This window comes from Vigna unguiculata, chromosome 8 (genome assembly GCF_004118075.2).
Source record: "Vigna unguiculata cultivar IT97K-499-35 chromosome 8, ASM411807v1, whole genome shotgun sequence".
Classification (NCBI taxonomy): Eukaryota; Viridiplantae; Streptophyta; class Magnoliopsida; order Fabales; family Fabaceae; genus Vigna; species Vigna unguiculata.
Window position 1 is genome coordinate 5,619,684 of NC_040286.1, and position 12,001 is coordinate 5,631,684.

Genomic DNA, 12,001 nt, shown 5'->3' on the forward strand with positions numbered 1-12,001 from the left:
TCGATACACCTCAAAATAAATGTGTCCATATCTTTTACGTGTCGAATTCGATACACCTCAAAATAAATGTGTTCACGTATCTTTTACGTGTCGAGTTCGATACACCTCAAAATAAATGTGTCCACGTATCTTTTACGTGTCGAATTTTCAAAATAAATATATTCACGTATTACATACGTGTCGAATTCAATACACCTCAAAATAAATGTGTCCACGTATTTTTAACGTGTCGAGTTCGATACACCTCAAAATAAATGTGTCCACGTATCTTTTACGTGTCGAATTTGATACAGGCATCAACTACACGTACATCATTGCTATTAACTGACTCCGGCTATTTAAACTCGTGAATGTTTCACTCTTTCTACTACATTTAAGCTCTCACTAAGAAGTGAACTTGCTTTGCCTTTTTCTTTCTATTCCTTCTCATATATTCAAATCCCTTTGTCTTCCAAATTCTGAAGTTCTCACCAGTTCATATTCAGTGTTCATTCTAGCTGGTTGCTGTTAGTTTAGCTACTGTACTAGCGTGGTTCAGTTGTTTCTTCCTCTTTTAATTTTGGTTTGTACTATTCTTTGTAACTTTTCAAGACCACTTTTATTGATGTGTTATGATTTTTTTTTTGTGTTCTTGAAACCATGACTACTGAACCGTGCATGGCTTCTGATGAGGTTCTGGTGTTGAATTCTCATTAGCGGTTTTTGAAACCGGAATGTTGAAGTGTTACCTCGGATAACATACTTGTTTTCGAAGAATCCTCAAATGGACACCTTGATGGTCTTCTGATGTGTTGTTTTTCCTTTTTATTTTTGGTTGTTTCGTAGTTTTATCTGAATCCTTCTGGTTTGCTTGTTTTCGATTGTTTTCTGTTTTTATATGAATTTATGAATGTATGTGGTCTCAAATGCTGTTTATTTGTGTAAGCAAATTTTTTTTTAAGATTTTTTCTTACTGAGATTTATCTGAAAATGAACTGATAATTTTTTTTATTGATTTACTTGGTGAAGATTATGCTGTGTGTATCAAAGTATTGATCAGGTATTTGGTTATGTGTTTGCATTTATGGTTGATCAGTGGATGCATGTGCTGTTTTATTTTCTCTATGGCACTTTTTGGCTAGAACGCAGATCTAGTTGAGGCTTTGACTAAATCTAAAATGAAGAAGTTTTTTTCTTTTGTTGCTTATCTTTGTGAGGCTTTATCTGAATCTAAAATAAAGAAGTTTTTTTATGCTGTTTACCTTTTTCAGTACCCATTGTGTGTATATAAAATAACATACTTTGGAGGGTGTATTTTGTTTCATGTGTTTGCATTTTTGATAGATCTATAGTTTCTCTAGCTGCATCTTGTGTTTTCTCTTTAAGAATTTTTATGTTATTCAGTTGTCAAGAATAAATATTTTCCCTTTTAGAAAGTTCAAATGCATACGAGGGTTGAGATATGATATTGAAATGGTTGAACTTGGTTATTCATTGATCTGGATATGATACCAAAATGCTAAATGTATTTTTTTTTTCTTCTTAGCAAGTTGTTTTAAATATTCTATTAATTAATTTGACGTTCTCTCTTAATCATGCATAAATTCTACATTTTTTTTTTCTTTCAGAAAATGAGTGGTTCGATTAGATTTCGTGAGAGATCGGGTTGTAGACCCTGCTACAACTTTCATGACTCAGATGATGACGATGTGAAATCTACAGAAAATTATGTGAGTATTGATGGAAATGATGGTGTAAGTCACTTCTCATTTCTGTGTTAATAATTTGAATCTGATTTAAAGCATTGTGGGAAACGTTGAATCAGTGATTGCTAGTTAATGATATTTTACTGCAAAGTTGTTGAGAAATGTAAAAGATGTTTATAATTCTCTGATATACTATTTTAAGCTCTTAACTTTTTTATAGGTATTATATAACTGAGATTGTGCTATATATTTCTGCATGCTTATGAGAAACTTCTATCTTAGCAGAATGTGGGTGGAAGCTCCACTCAACAAAAACGAAAAAATAGCGACGATTCAGTTGTTCTCCCGAGGAAACGAGGGAGACCTAGAAAAAACATCGCGAGAAGTGATACAACTGAGAGTGTAAGTTGCTTCTTTCCCTCTGTGTGTTATCAATTTTAATTTATTTAAGCCATACTTGTTTCCTTGATTTTTTTGTATAGAAGAAGTTTAACATTTTTTTATATACTTTTTGTTGGTTAATATAAAAAGTTGATCTGGTGTTCTTTCTGCTTGCTTATGAGAAAATTCTTTCATAGCAGAATGTGACCCCTTTTGCTGAGCGGCTTCGTGACAGATCAAGTATAAAGAAGCCGAACTATAATATTGACGAGTCTGATGAAGATTTTGATACTTTCCCCAGTAAATATGGGAACCAGGAAAAAGTTCTTAAAATCGAAAGCAGTGACACAGTAAGATGATTCTTTTTGTTTTTGGATTGACAATTTTAATCTGATTTAAGTTATACTCTTCTTTTGATATTATTAAAATGAATTTAAGATAGCAGCACAGTAATCTAAGAGTCAGTTTTTCTCTTTCATCTCATGTTTTGTCATTTCTTCCCTTCCCAATATATAGAAAGAGCTTTTGAGATGTCAAACATGCACATATTCATTCCATTCTAAGTGCATAATCTCACCACTTAAACAAATGTAATGCTTTGAGTGATGACTTTATGATTGTACTTAAACTATGTATTTCCTTTTGCAGGTTAGCCCACTCAAAGATATTGACAAGATATTAGATTGTGAGATGCGTTCTGTGGTGGCTGCTGAAAGTGATGCTCAAAAGTTGGAGTCAAAACGTATTTTGGTCAAGCAATATCTTGTTAAGTGGAAGGGACTCTCATATTTGCACTGCACATGGTAAATTCAATGATTATTTTGTTTGAATCTTGCAGTCTTGCTCTCTCTCATTCTATCACTACAGTTGTTAGTTTTGAATATTTGTTCATTAATTTCTCTTTCAAACCTGCATGCATGTTGAGTTTTTATATGATCTGAACTTGTTTATTTATTTATTTATTAGCTGTTTACCAGTTGCAACTTTTTTTTTTTTCCTTTAGGGTTCCAGAAGAAGAGTTTTTGAAGGCTTTCAAGACTCAGCCAGGTCTAAAGATCAGAGTAAACAGCTTCCATCGTCGTATGGAATCAGCCAAGAGTTTTGATGAAGATTTTGTTGCCATTAGACCCGAATGGACTATGGTTGATCGAATACTTGCTTGCAGGTTCATCCATAACAAACTTCATTTTCCAATTTCTTCAAATGAAAACTAAAACGAGATGAACACACTCAAAAGTGTGGACATTTCAAGAATTCAGACAAAGTGATGGAGCGTGTTGTTTAAATGGTGCAGGTGGGGTAACGATGATAAGAAGGAGTATCTGGTGAAGTGGAAAGAGCTTCCCTATGATGAGTGCCACTGGGAGCTGGAATCAAATATCTCTGCATTTCAGAAAGAAATAGAAAGATTCTACACATTTCAGTGTAGAACAAGGACAGTTTTGTCCAATAAGAAAAGTAGTATTGCAGAAGCTTCTGAATCTAATAATCTGCAGAGAGAATTTGTACAGTACGAAGCCAGCCCTGAGTTTCTTTCAGGGGGTATGCATTTTGATTTTTCCTACAACACTATGCATCTTATTGAGATTTGAACTAACTTGATCACTTGCTTCCATATTCATGCATAAATGAAGGTTCACTGTATCCGTATCAGCTTGAAGGATTGAACTTCTTACGATATTCATGGTCCAAGCAAACTCACGTTATACTTGCTGATGAAATGGGACTTGGTACTTAATTATCTCTTTATTCCCTTCTCTTATATTTGTCTCCCATAACTGAGAGAGTTTGAAACAACAGTGTCTGTCACCTTAGTGGCTGAGTTTTTCTTGTTCAGGCAAAACCATACAGAGCATTGCTTTCATGGCATCGCTGTTTGAGGATAATGTTTGTCCCCATTTGGTGATTGCTCCCCTTTCAACTTTACGAAATTGGGAGCGTGAATTTGCTACGTGGGCACCTGAAATGAATGTTGTAAGTACATGTGATTCCTTAGTTGCATTTCCATGCATGTGTTTATTCTTCTGTGGTTTTTGCAGGTTATGTATTCTGGATCTGCCGATGCTCGTGCTTTAATCAGAGAGTATGAGTTTTACTTTCCTAAAGGTCTTCGCTCAAAGAAAGGCAAAGAAATCGTGGATGAAAGAAAAAGAAGAAGAGTAAAGTTTGACGTTCTATTAACGTCATACGAGACAATAATTTCCGACTCATCCTCGTTAAAACCTATAAAGTGGGAGTGCATGGTACACTTCTATCTACTCATTATTCTCTAGAATCATAAAAATGAATTTGTTACATGCCTCTCGTTTTGATTTTTTTTTTTCTTTTGTTTTCTATATCTGAATGCAGATAGTTGATGAGGGCCACCGTCTGAAGAACAAAAATTCTAAATTATTTTCTCCATTGACGCAATTATCAAGCCAACACCGTGTGCTTTTGACTGGAACTCCTCTTCAGGTTTATTTTCTATTAGTAGATACTAATAGAAAATAAAAAATTAGATAATGAAAAGTTAAATAAATAGTAGATATAAATACTAATAACAATTAATTATCTTATAGTACACATGCATTGAGTTTTTCATTGGAAATTGAAACCTATGTGACACCTTACCTTGTTCTATGCTTTTCAGAACAATTTGGATGAGCTTTTTATGCTGATGCACTTCCTTGATGCTGAAAAGGTTTGTATTTTGAGAGAATTATGATGAGTAAGGTTTTTCATATATTGATGATACTAATGAGAACCTTATGATTTTGTTTGGGTTGTGGTAGTTTGGAAGTTTAGAGGAGTTTCAGAAAGAATTTAAGGATATCAATAGAGAGGAGCAGATTCTGAGACTACAAAAAATGTTGGCACCACATCTCTTGAGAAGTATACATCTATCTTATCCTTCATTAATTTCTGCATATTTAACCTCATTTCAATGTTACCATTATTTTCTATGATTCAGTTATTTTCCTATGTCATTTTCTGTTGCCTTCTTTTGTGTTCCTTGCATTGTCCAGTTAGTGGTTATTTACTAGATTTTGTAATGCTTGGAATTTTCTAATTTATCAAATCTTTAATAAAATATAAATGACTTTTTAAGTTTATTTTGAGGGTATGTAACGTAAAACATTTTAATCAATCTTTATTATCCTTGGTAAGAGAATGCAATTTTGTTTTTTTACAAAGTAAAGATTCTTCAAATAAATGAAAAGAAAATAAGAGTTAAACACAATAAAAAACACAATATTTTTATGTTATTTAATAATGTAAAAATTCAGTGATTCAACATTTGAAATTGAGAAAAGGTTAGATATTTTTATGTGAAAAAAATAAACAATAAAAATATTACAAGTAAATAGAAATAGCTAAATGTGTGTTAAAAACTATCTCATTCATTTGAAATTGAGAAAAGGTTAGATATTTTTATGTGAAAAAAATAAGCAATAAAAATATTAAAAGTAAATAGAAATAGCTAAATGTGTGTTAAAAACTATCTGATTCACATGTTTTTTGAAATACAGTAAGTCATTTGAATAACAAATATAAAAAAAAATGGGCAATAAGAAAACAAATATCTTATATCTAAGTAAATTTTTAAGTCAATCTATGAGGTAATGAAGTAAAAGTTTTGGTAGAAGTAACACTAAAATTCCCATTGGCGAGGTGGGAATCTAACTTTGTCAAGGTAAAATGAAAACTTTATTTAAGAAAAGAATAACATGTTACTCTCATTAAATCATTTAATATGGTAAAGAACTAAATTCTTTTGTAAATTAAAACTTTGCTCTTTGATTTTAGAAAGCCTAAATAAATATTTTACCAATATTTCTGACCAGTCAAAATCATGATTCCCGCGTATGAAAAAAATTCTCTAGTCCAAATACCCCCTCAGAGTCTTCATTACAGTTAAATGATGATCTACAGTAATTTGTTTATAAAATTGAATATCTAAAACATGGATTCAAATTTCTTATGCCATTGCAGGAATGAAGAAAGATGTGATGACAGAACTACCTCCGAAAAAGGAACTTATTTTACGAGTTGAATTATGCAGTGTACAGAAAGAATTCTACAAGGCAATTCTGAATCGTAATTATCCTATATTAACCCGCCGAGCTCGTCCACATGTAAGATTTGTTGGGAATAGTCCAAGTGTGAGTCAAAAAGTCCCACATTGGATAGAAAAGACAAAGTTAAACACTATATAAGAATAAAGACCCATAACAACATTGCCTTAAGGTTTTGGGGTTAAAGTGGTGTCTAAGGTCTTATATGTGTAAGACTAATGTCATATAACCATATAGAACCATAATCTCCCAATAACCATATGCCATAACCATGCCCATAACCGTATATGAGAAATATATATAACTTATCAGTGGTATCAGAGCCGATGGTTCGGAGTGACTGACCGCATAACCATAACCAAAGGGGTCACTCATACACACCTGAAGGGAAATATACCATATGAAAAAAAGAAAAAAACAAGGGACTCACCCTTGAGGGGAGATGTTGGGAATAGTCCAAGTGTGAGTCAAAAAGTCCCACATTGGATAGAAAAGACAAAGTTAAACACTATATAAGAATAAAGACCCATAACAACATTGCCTTAAGGTTTTGGGGTTAAAGTGGTGTCTAAGGTCTTATATGTGTAAGACTAATGTCATATAACCATATAGAACCATAATCTCCCAATAACCATATGCCATAACCATGCCCATAACCGTATATGAGAAATATATATAACTTATCAAGATTCATTTTTGATGAACTGAACTTTCTGAAGTTACATATTCTTGACTTTAACTTTATAAGAATGAAATGAACGTGTCATAATATTGTTCTCATGTGTTTCGTATCCTTTTAATTCAGATTTCTCTTATCAATGTTGTTATGGAACTGCGTAAGCTCTGCTGCCATCCCTTTATGTTAAATGGACTTCAACCTGATCTTAATGATGAAAATCCATATGAGTAAGCTCTTATACTACATTATCTCAGAGCCATTATCTGTTTGAAACATTGTTTTTTTTTTTTCTTAATGAAAACAAAGAAAGCTATTACAAAAGTTAGTGCTAAATCCTGTTTCTGATTTTCTTTCATTTCTGTTTCATAGCCAATTGCTTGAATCCTCTGGGAAGTTGCAACTGTTAGACAAGATGATGGTGAAACTTAAAGAGCAAGGTCATAGAGTCCTTATATGTTCCCAATTTCAGAAAATGCTGGACTTGCTTGAAGATTACTGTTGTTACAAGGTAACCCAGTTAGTTATTATGACAGCATGCTATGACTTGAGATAAAAAAAGATAAACTTTTTAGGTTGAAAAACTAGTTTCATGTAATTCTGGTTTTGTTTATTCAGAATTTGCACAAGTTTGTATTTTTTGTATGGTATTGAATTTGTGTTCTTTGTGTTTTAAACGTTAGAATTGGCATTATGAGAGGATAGATGGGAAGGTTGGAGGAGCTGAAAGACAAGAAAAGATAGATCGGTTTAATGCTGAAGATTCTTCAAGATTTTGTTTTCTTCTTTCTACAAGAGCTGGGGGATTAGGGATAAACCTTACTGCAGCAGACACAGTTATTATATATGACAGTGATTGGAATCCTCATGCTGACTTGCAAGCCATGGCCAGGTCTCACCGCCATGGACAGAAAAAGAAGGTTGGGGTTGTTTTTCATTAATATGTAGTTGACTATTATTGTTGACATGAAAGGTCACAGTAGTTCTTCTGTTGCAGGTGATGATTTATAGGTTCATAGCAAGAGGAACAATTGAAGAAAGGATGATTCAGCTGACAAAGAAGAAAAGGGTGTTAGAACACCTGGTTGTAGGGAGGCTACAGGATGAAAACATTAAGCAGGTAAATTTTTAATGGAACTATGTCCAATTAAAAATTAGTATTTATGAGGTTTTGATTGTAACTGTTAGTAACTTAATGTGAGTAGAAAGAGTTAGATGATATCGTAAGGTATGGCTCAGAGGAGCTATTTGCTGATGAAAATGATGAAGCAAGCAGGTCTCGTCAAATTCATTATGATGATGATGCTATAGACAGGTAATAAAAATAAAAAGCTTTCATTATGGTGTAAAGTATGGTTAAATTTGTAAGAGTTTAATTTCATGTTCCTCTTTATAATAGATTGCTGGATCGTGATGGAGTTGGAGGTGAAGATGCTGCTTTGAATGGTGAAGATGAAGATGGATTTCTGAAGGCTTTTAAGGTTTATTCAATCATATAATTTTGCATATGCTTTTGAGGTTTATTGACTTCACATATTATATGCTGAAGGTGGCAAATTTCGAATACATAGACGGAGTTAAGCCAGCAGAGGAGGTGGCACAAAATGAAGCAAAGGAGAATCAATTCTCTGGTGAAAGTTTGAGGATAATTATTTACTGGGAAGGCTTGTTGAGAAAAGCATATGAACAGTGTCAAGTTGAAAAGTTAAATGCCTTAGGCAAAGGGAAGCGAACACGCACCAAATGGGTGGTAAGTCATGCACGAATTTTTGCTGCTAACAAGTGTATTAATTTGAGGGAAAATATTTTTTTCTTATTTGAGTTGTGTATTTCAGTGTTTATCTTGTTGATGATTTCCCCAATTCCCCTATGATTTCTTTCTAGGGGGAAGGTTTTAGTAAATGGGTAGATCAAAGATCTGATGGTGAAGATGAAAATTATGAAGGGGATCATAGTGAATATGATTCAAATGAGACTACTACTCCTACTAGAAGGGTTCACGGAAAGAAATCTCGCGGTACATATCAGTGTTTACTTTTTGAATATTGATTGAGTTTCAGTATCTGTCCTTGACTGTGATGTTAATTTTCTTTTAATGATTTACAGCAGAGAGCCCAGAGCCACATCCTTTGATGGAACGTCGAGGAAAATCGTTGAAAGTACTTGGTTTTAGTCCAAATCAAAGGGCTCAATTTCTTCAAATTATGATGAGGTTATATCCTGCTTTTAGTCTCTTTTAACCTTATTACATACAAATATTTGTTGTTAATCTGATTTGGCGAATCAATTACAGGTTTGGTTTACGTGATTTTGATTGGAAAAAGTTTGCTTCCAGGATGAAACACAAGAGTTATGAAGAAATCATGGAGTATTAATCTGACATTTTCCATTTACTTTTTTCATAATTTAATGCTATGATTGTTTTTAGTGCTACTGATCTTGAACCCATTAGCTTTAATTGTCTTTATACAATCTTCATCACTGGTCTCTAACTACATATACCTTTTTTTAACAGGTATAGCTTACTTTTTTTGTCTCATGTTATAGAAGATATTACTGATTCACCTACATTCATAGGTACTATATTCTTATTGTTCTGATATTTTGTCAGTTTCTTTTGTTATTCTCCCGTGTGCTTTCAGTTTACTAATTTTCCCTCTCTGCTCGTGAGATTTCATGAGAAAGATAACAGTTTTTTCAAATCCTTGATATTTGATATGTGCTCAATTCTTACAAAGTTTTTTCGCCAGTTACCACTAGTTATTTACATGAGTTTTGATGAAAAATAATCTTAACCATCTATGTACAGTTATATGATGATACAGAGTAATTTATAACTCTAAATACCGATTATAATGTGTCTTTAGATGGCGTTCCAAAAGAAGGACTTCAAATAAAAACTGCACTTCTAAGGATCGGTGTTATGAATTTGATAGCAAAAAAGGTAAGTTCTTTAATTTTGTTTTTTTTTTGGATTCTAAGCTTTGTATTGCTTGTGTTTAGCATACTATTCGGGCATTATTTATATGCTATCTCTTGTCGAAGTTAATATTAACTGTAGGTGATGAAAGTGTTCTTTATCTTTGAATGTGGAATGACAGGTGAAGCTTGCATTAGAAAATCCTGGAACACAACTTTTTTCAGATGATATCTTACCACGCCATCCACGTATGAAGGGTAGAAAGATATGGAAGGAGGTTCATGATTTACTGCTGCTGCAAGCCGTGTTGAAGTAAGTTCTAGCAGATAATTTTCCCTGCATGTGTCTCTCTCCGAGTTTAAACAATTTACTGTGAAAAGATGTTCCAAGTTCCATGTTATTAAACCATGAAAGAGTTTTTCATATTATAGAAGATTTTGGAAGAAGGTATTTCGCTATGCTGCAATGGTGTAACTTGTATTAACTTGATTCTTTTCTGTTAAGGCATGGCTATGCGAGGTGGCGTGATATTGTTGAAGATAAGGATCTGAAGATTCAGAAGGTTATCTGTGAGGAGTTGAATATTGCAGTTGCAGATATACCAGTTGAATTACAGTGTAACTCACGAGTGTTCAATGGTCCAAATATTACAAATGTGGAGTCTTGCTCCAGCTCCAACCAATCTAAGCAGAGTGAAATGCGCAGTTCTAGTAATCTTGGGAAGCACGCAAAGTCAAATATGGATTTCTTCCTGTTGGATCAGCATAGAAAAATGCAGAGAGCACAGATTCTGTTTATAAAGAGAAGGTTTCGTCTCTTGGAAGAAGGTCTCCTCGTTGAGTTCCAGAACAGATACCTTGTAAGTGCATTAGGTTCCATTCCATGCCACACAACGCTGAACTTTTTTTTTTTTTTTCTGTTTTAGAATTCATGAATTCAAGTCCAAATTCTGACTACCTTATGAACTTGTGCAGAGGAATTTGCCAGCAAAAGTGGCAGAAAACAACCAAGTTAAAGGCAGGCCCACGCGAGTTAATGTAAACAAGTTCATCGTCTTTGAGACTTTTCCTCGGCCTATAGTCAGAGTCATAAGTACTGTTTCTTCATTCTGATTTGGAATTTTTCTTTCAAGAGCCTTTATTTCAAAGATTTGATTTTAGTTCTTCCACTTTTGTGCAGGTACACCGGACTTGTATTATTTTTTATTTGATTTTGATACAGAGCGTATAAACTTAATTGCTCTTTACAATGAGGTAGAAATAAATTTGTTTCAGTGCATGATGTAACAGAGGGTAGGAAAGAGTATCTTATCATCTAAAATCTATCTCTTTATTTTGGCAGATGTGCCAGATTGTGGCGGCATTCGCCAAAGAATTAGCCCAAGCGGCAACAGATGAGGAACAATACGACGCTGTTGCCCGGTTAGGTCAAATCCTCAGCATTTGTTTCGATATCAATGAAGTTCTACATAAAAAAGATTAAATACATTATCAGAGACTGGAGTTATTGGCCCTGGATTGTTGTCTGGTTCTGAAGTTAAATGCAAACATAAAGATGTGGCTATGGAGTTTTGTACAGGAGATGAATAAAATACCATGATTTCTCTAGACTTATCCAAATGCTAGGAATTGTAATAACATTATTGGACAAAGAGAAATTTGTTGTACTTTGGTTTTTCAGAGGACTGAAATGCAAGATCTTGTGGACACATATTTGTTGTACTCTGTATGTTACATTGATTTTAGTGTCTCATCTTTTTGTCTCCATCGATGAAATAGTATATAGAAATAGAACCATTGAACGTTATGGTCATGCGTGACCATCCTTCACATCCACTCGTATATATAGTAGATAGAGATTCACAAAGAACGTCAACTCTCCATTATGAATATTGATGTCTGCTTAATATCATGTTGGAATGAACCTTTTTTTTGTAAACATTTTTATCAGAAAAAATAAATAAAAATTATATTCTGAAAAACTTCACAAAATAGTTTCTATAAATTTACTAGCTCGTCTATACAAACTATAATTTTAATAAATAAATAAATTGATTTCAATTTTTATTATTCTCTTATAAAAATATTTATGGAGAACATGACTACTAACTAGAGCATATCATTTTATCTAGAGTTTTATTAAGTACTTATGAACTAACGGGTAATTTTCCTAAATGAATTTGGACTGGATATTAGATTATCCTAATATAAGTCCTAGATTTTAGATTAAAATTAAAGTTAAATATATATATATATATATATATATATATAATATATATATA

The 12,001-nt window shown here is 33.0% G+C and overlaps 1 protein-coding gene across 4 annotated transcripts; it reads left to right on the forward strand.

The window, feature by feature from the left end:
• The first annotated feature begins 372 nt into the window (after nt 1-372).
• On the forward strand, nt 373-11,486 carry LOC114193560 (CHD3-type chromatin-remodeling factor PICKLE). Of its 4 annotated transcripts, none has more exons than XM_028083409.1 (31): nt 373-562; nt 1,608-1,733; nt 1,971-2,087; nt 2,267-2,416; nt 2,715-2,869; nt 3,070-3,231; nt 3,361-3,608; nt 3,701-3,796; nt 3,904-4,040; nt 4,106-4,309; nt 4,416-4,523; nt 4,699-4,749; nt 4,841-4,940; nt 6,042-6,184; nt 6,930-7,030; nt 7,173-7,311; nt 7,484-7,720; nt 7,798-7,920; nt 8,006-8,115; nt 8,200-8,281; nt 8,350-8,550; nt 8,685-8,817; nt 8,907-9,012; nt 9,094-9,168; nt 9,316-9,377; nt 9,668-9,744; nt 9,902-10,032; nt 10,225-10,579; nt 10,695-10,812; nt 10,900-10,973; nt 11,062-11,486. In XM_028083409.1, the coding sequence occupies exons 2-31, from the start codon at nt 1,611-1,613 to the stop codon at nt 11,200-11,202; spliced, it is 4,059 nt and encodes a 1,352-aa protein (XP_027939210.1). In that variant the 5' UTR covers nt 373-562; nt 1,608-1,610; the 3' UTR covers nt 11,203-11,486. The 4 variants fall into 4 exon arrangements, with proteins under 4 accessions (XP_027939210.1, XP_027939211.1, XP_027939212.1 ...); XM_028083410.1 differs by having other exon boundaries at nt 8,910-9,012; XM_028083411.1 differs by having other exon boundaries at nt 1,608-1,709; nt 1,968-2,087.
• Nucleotides 11,487-12,001: the final 515 nt, after the last annotated feature.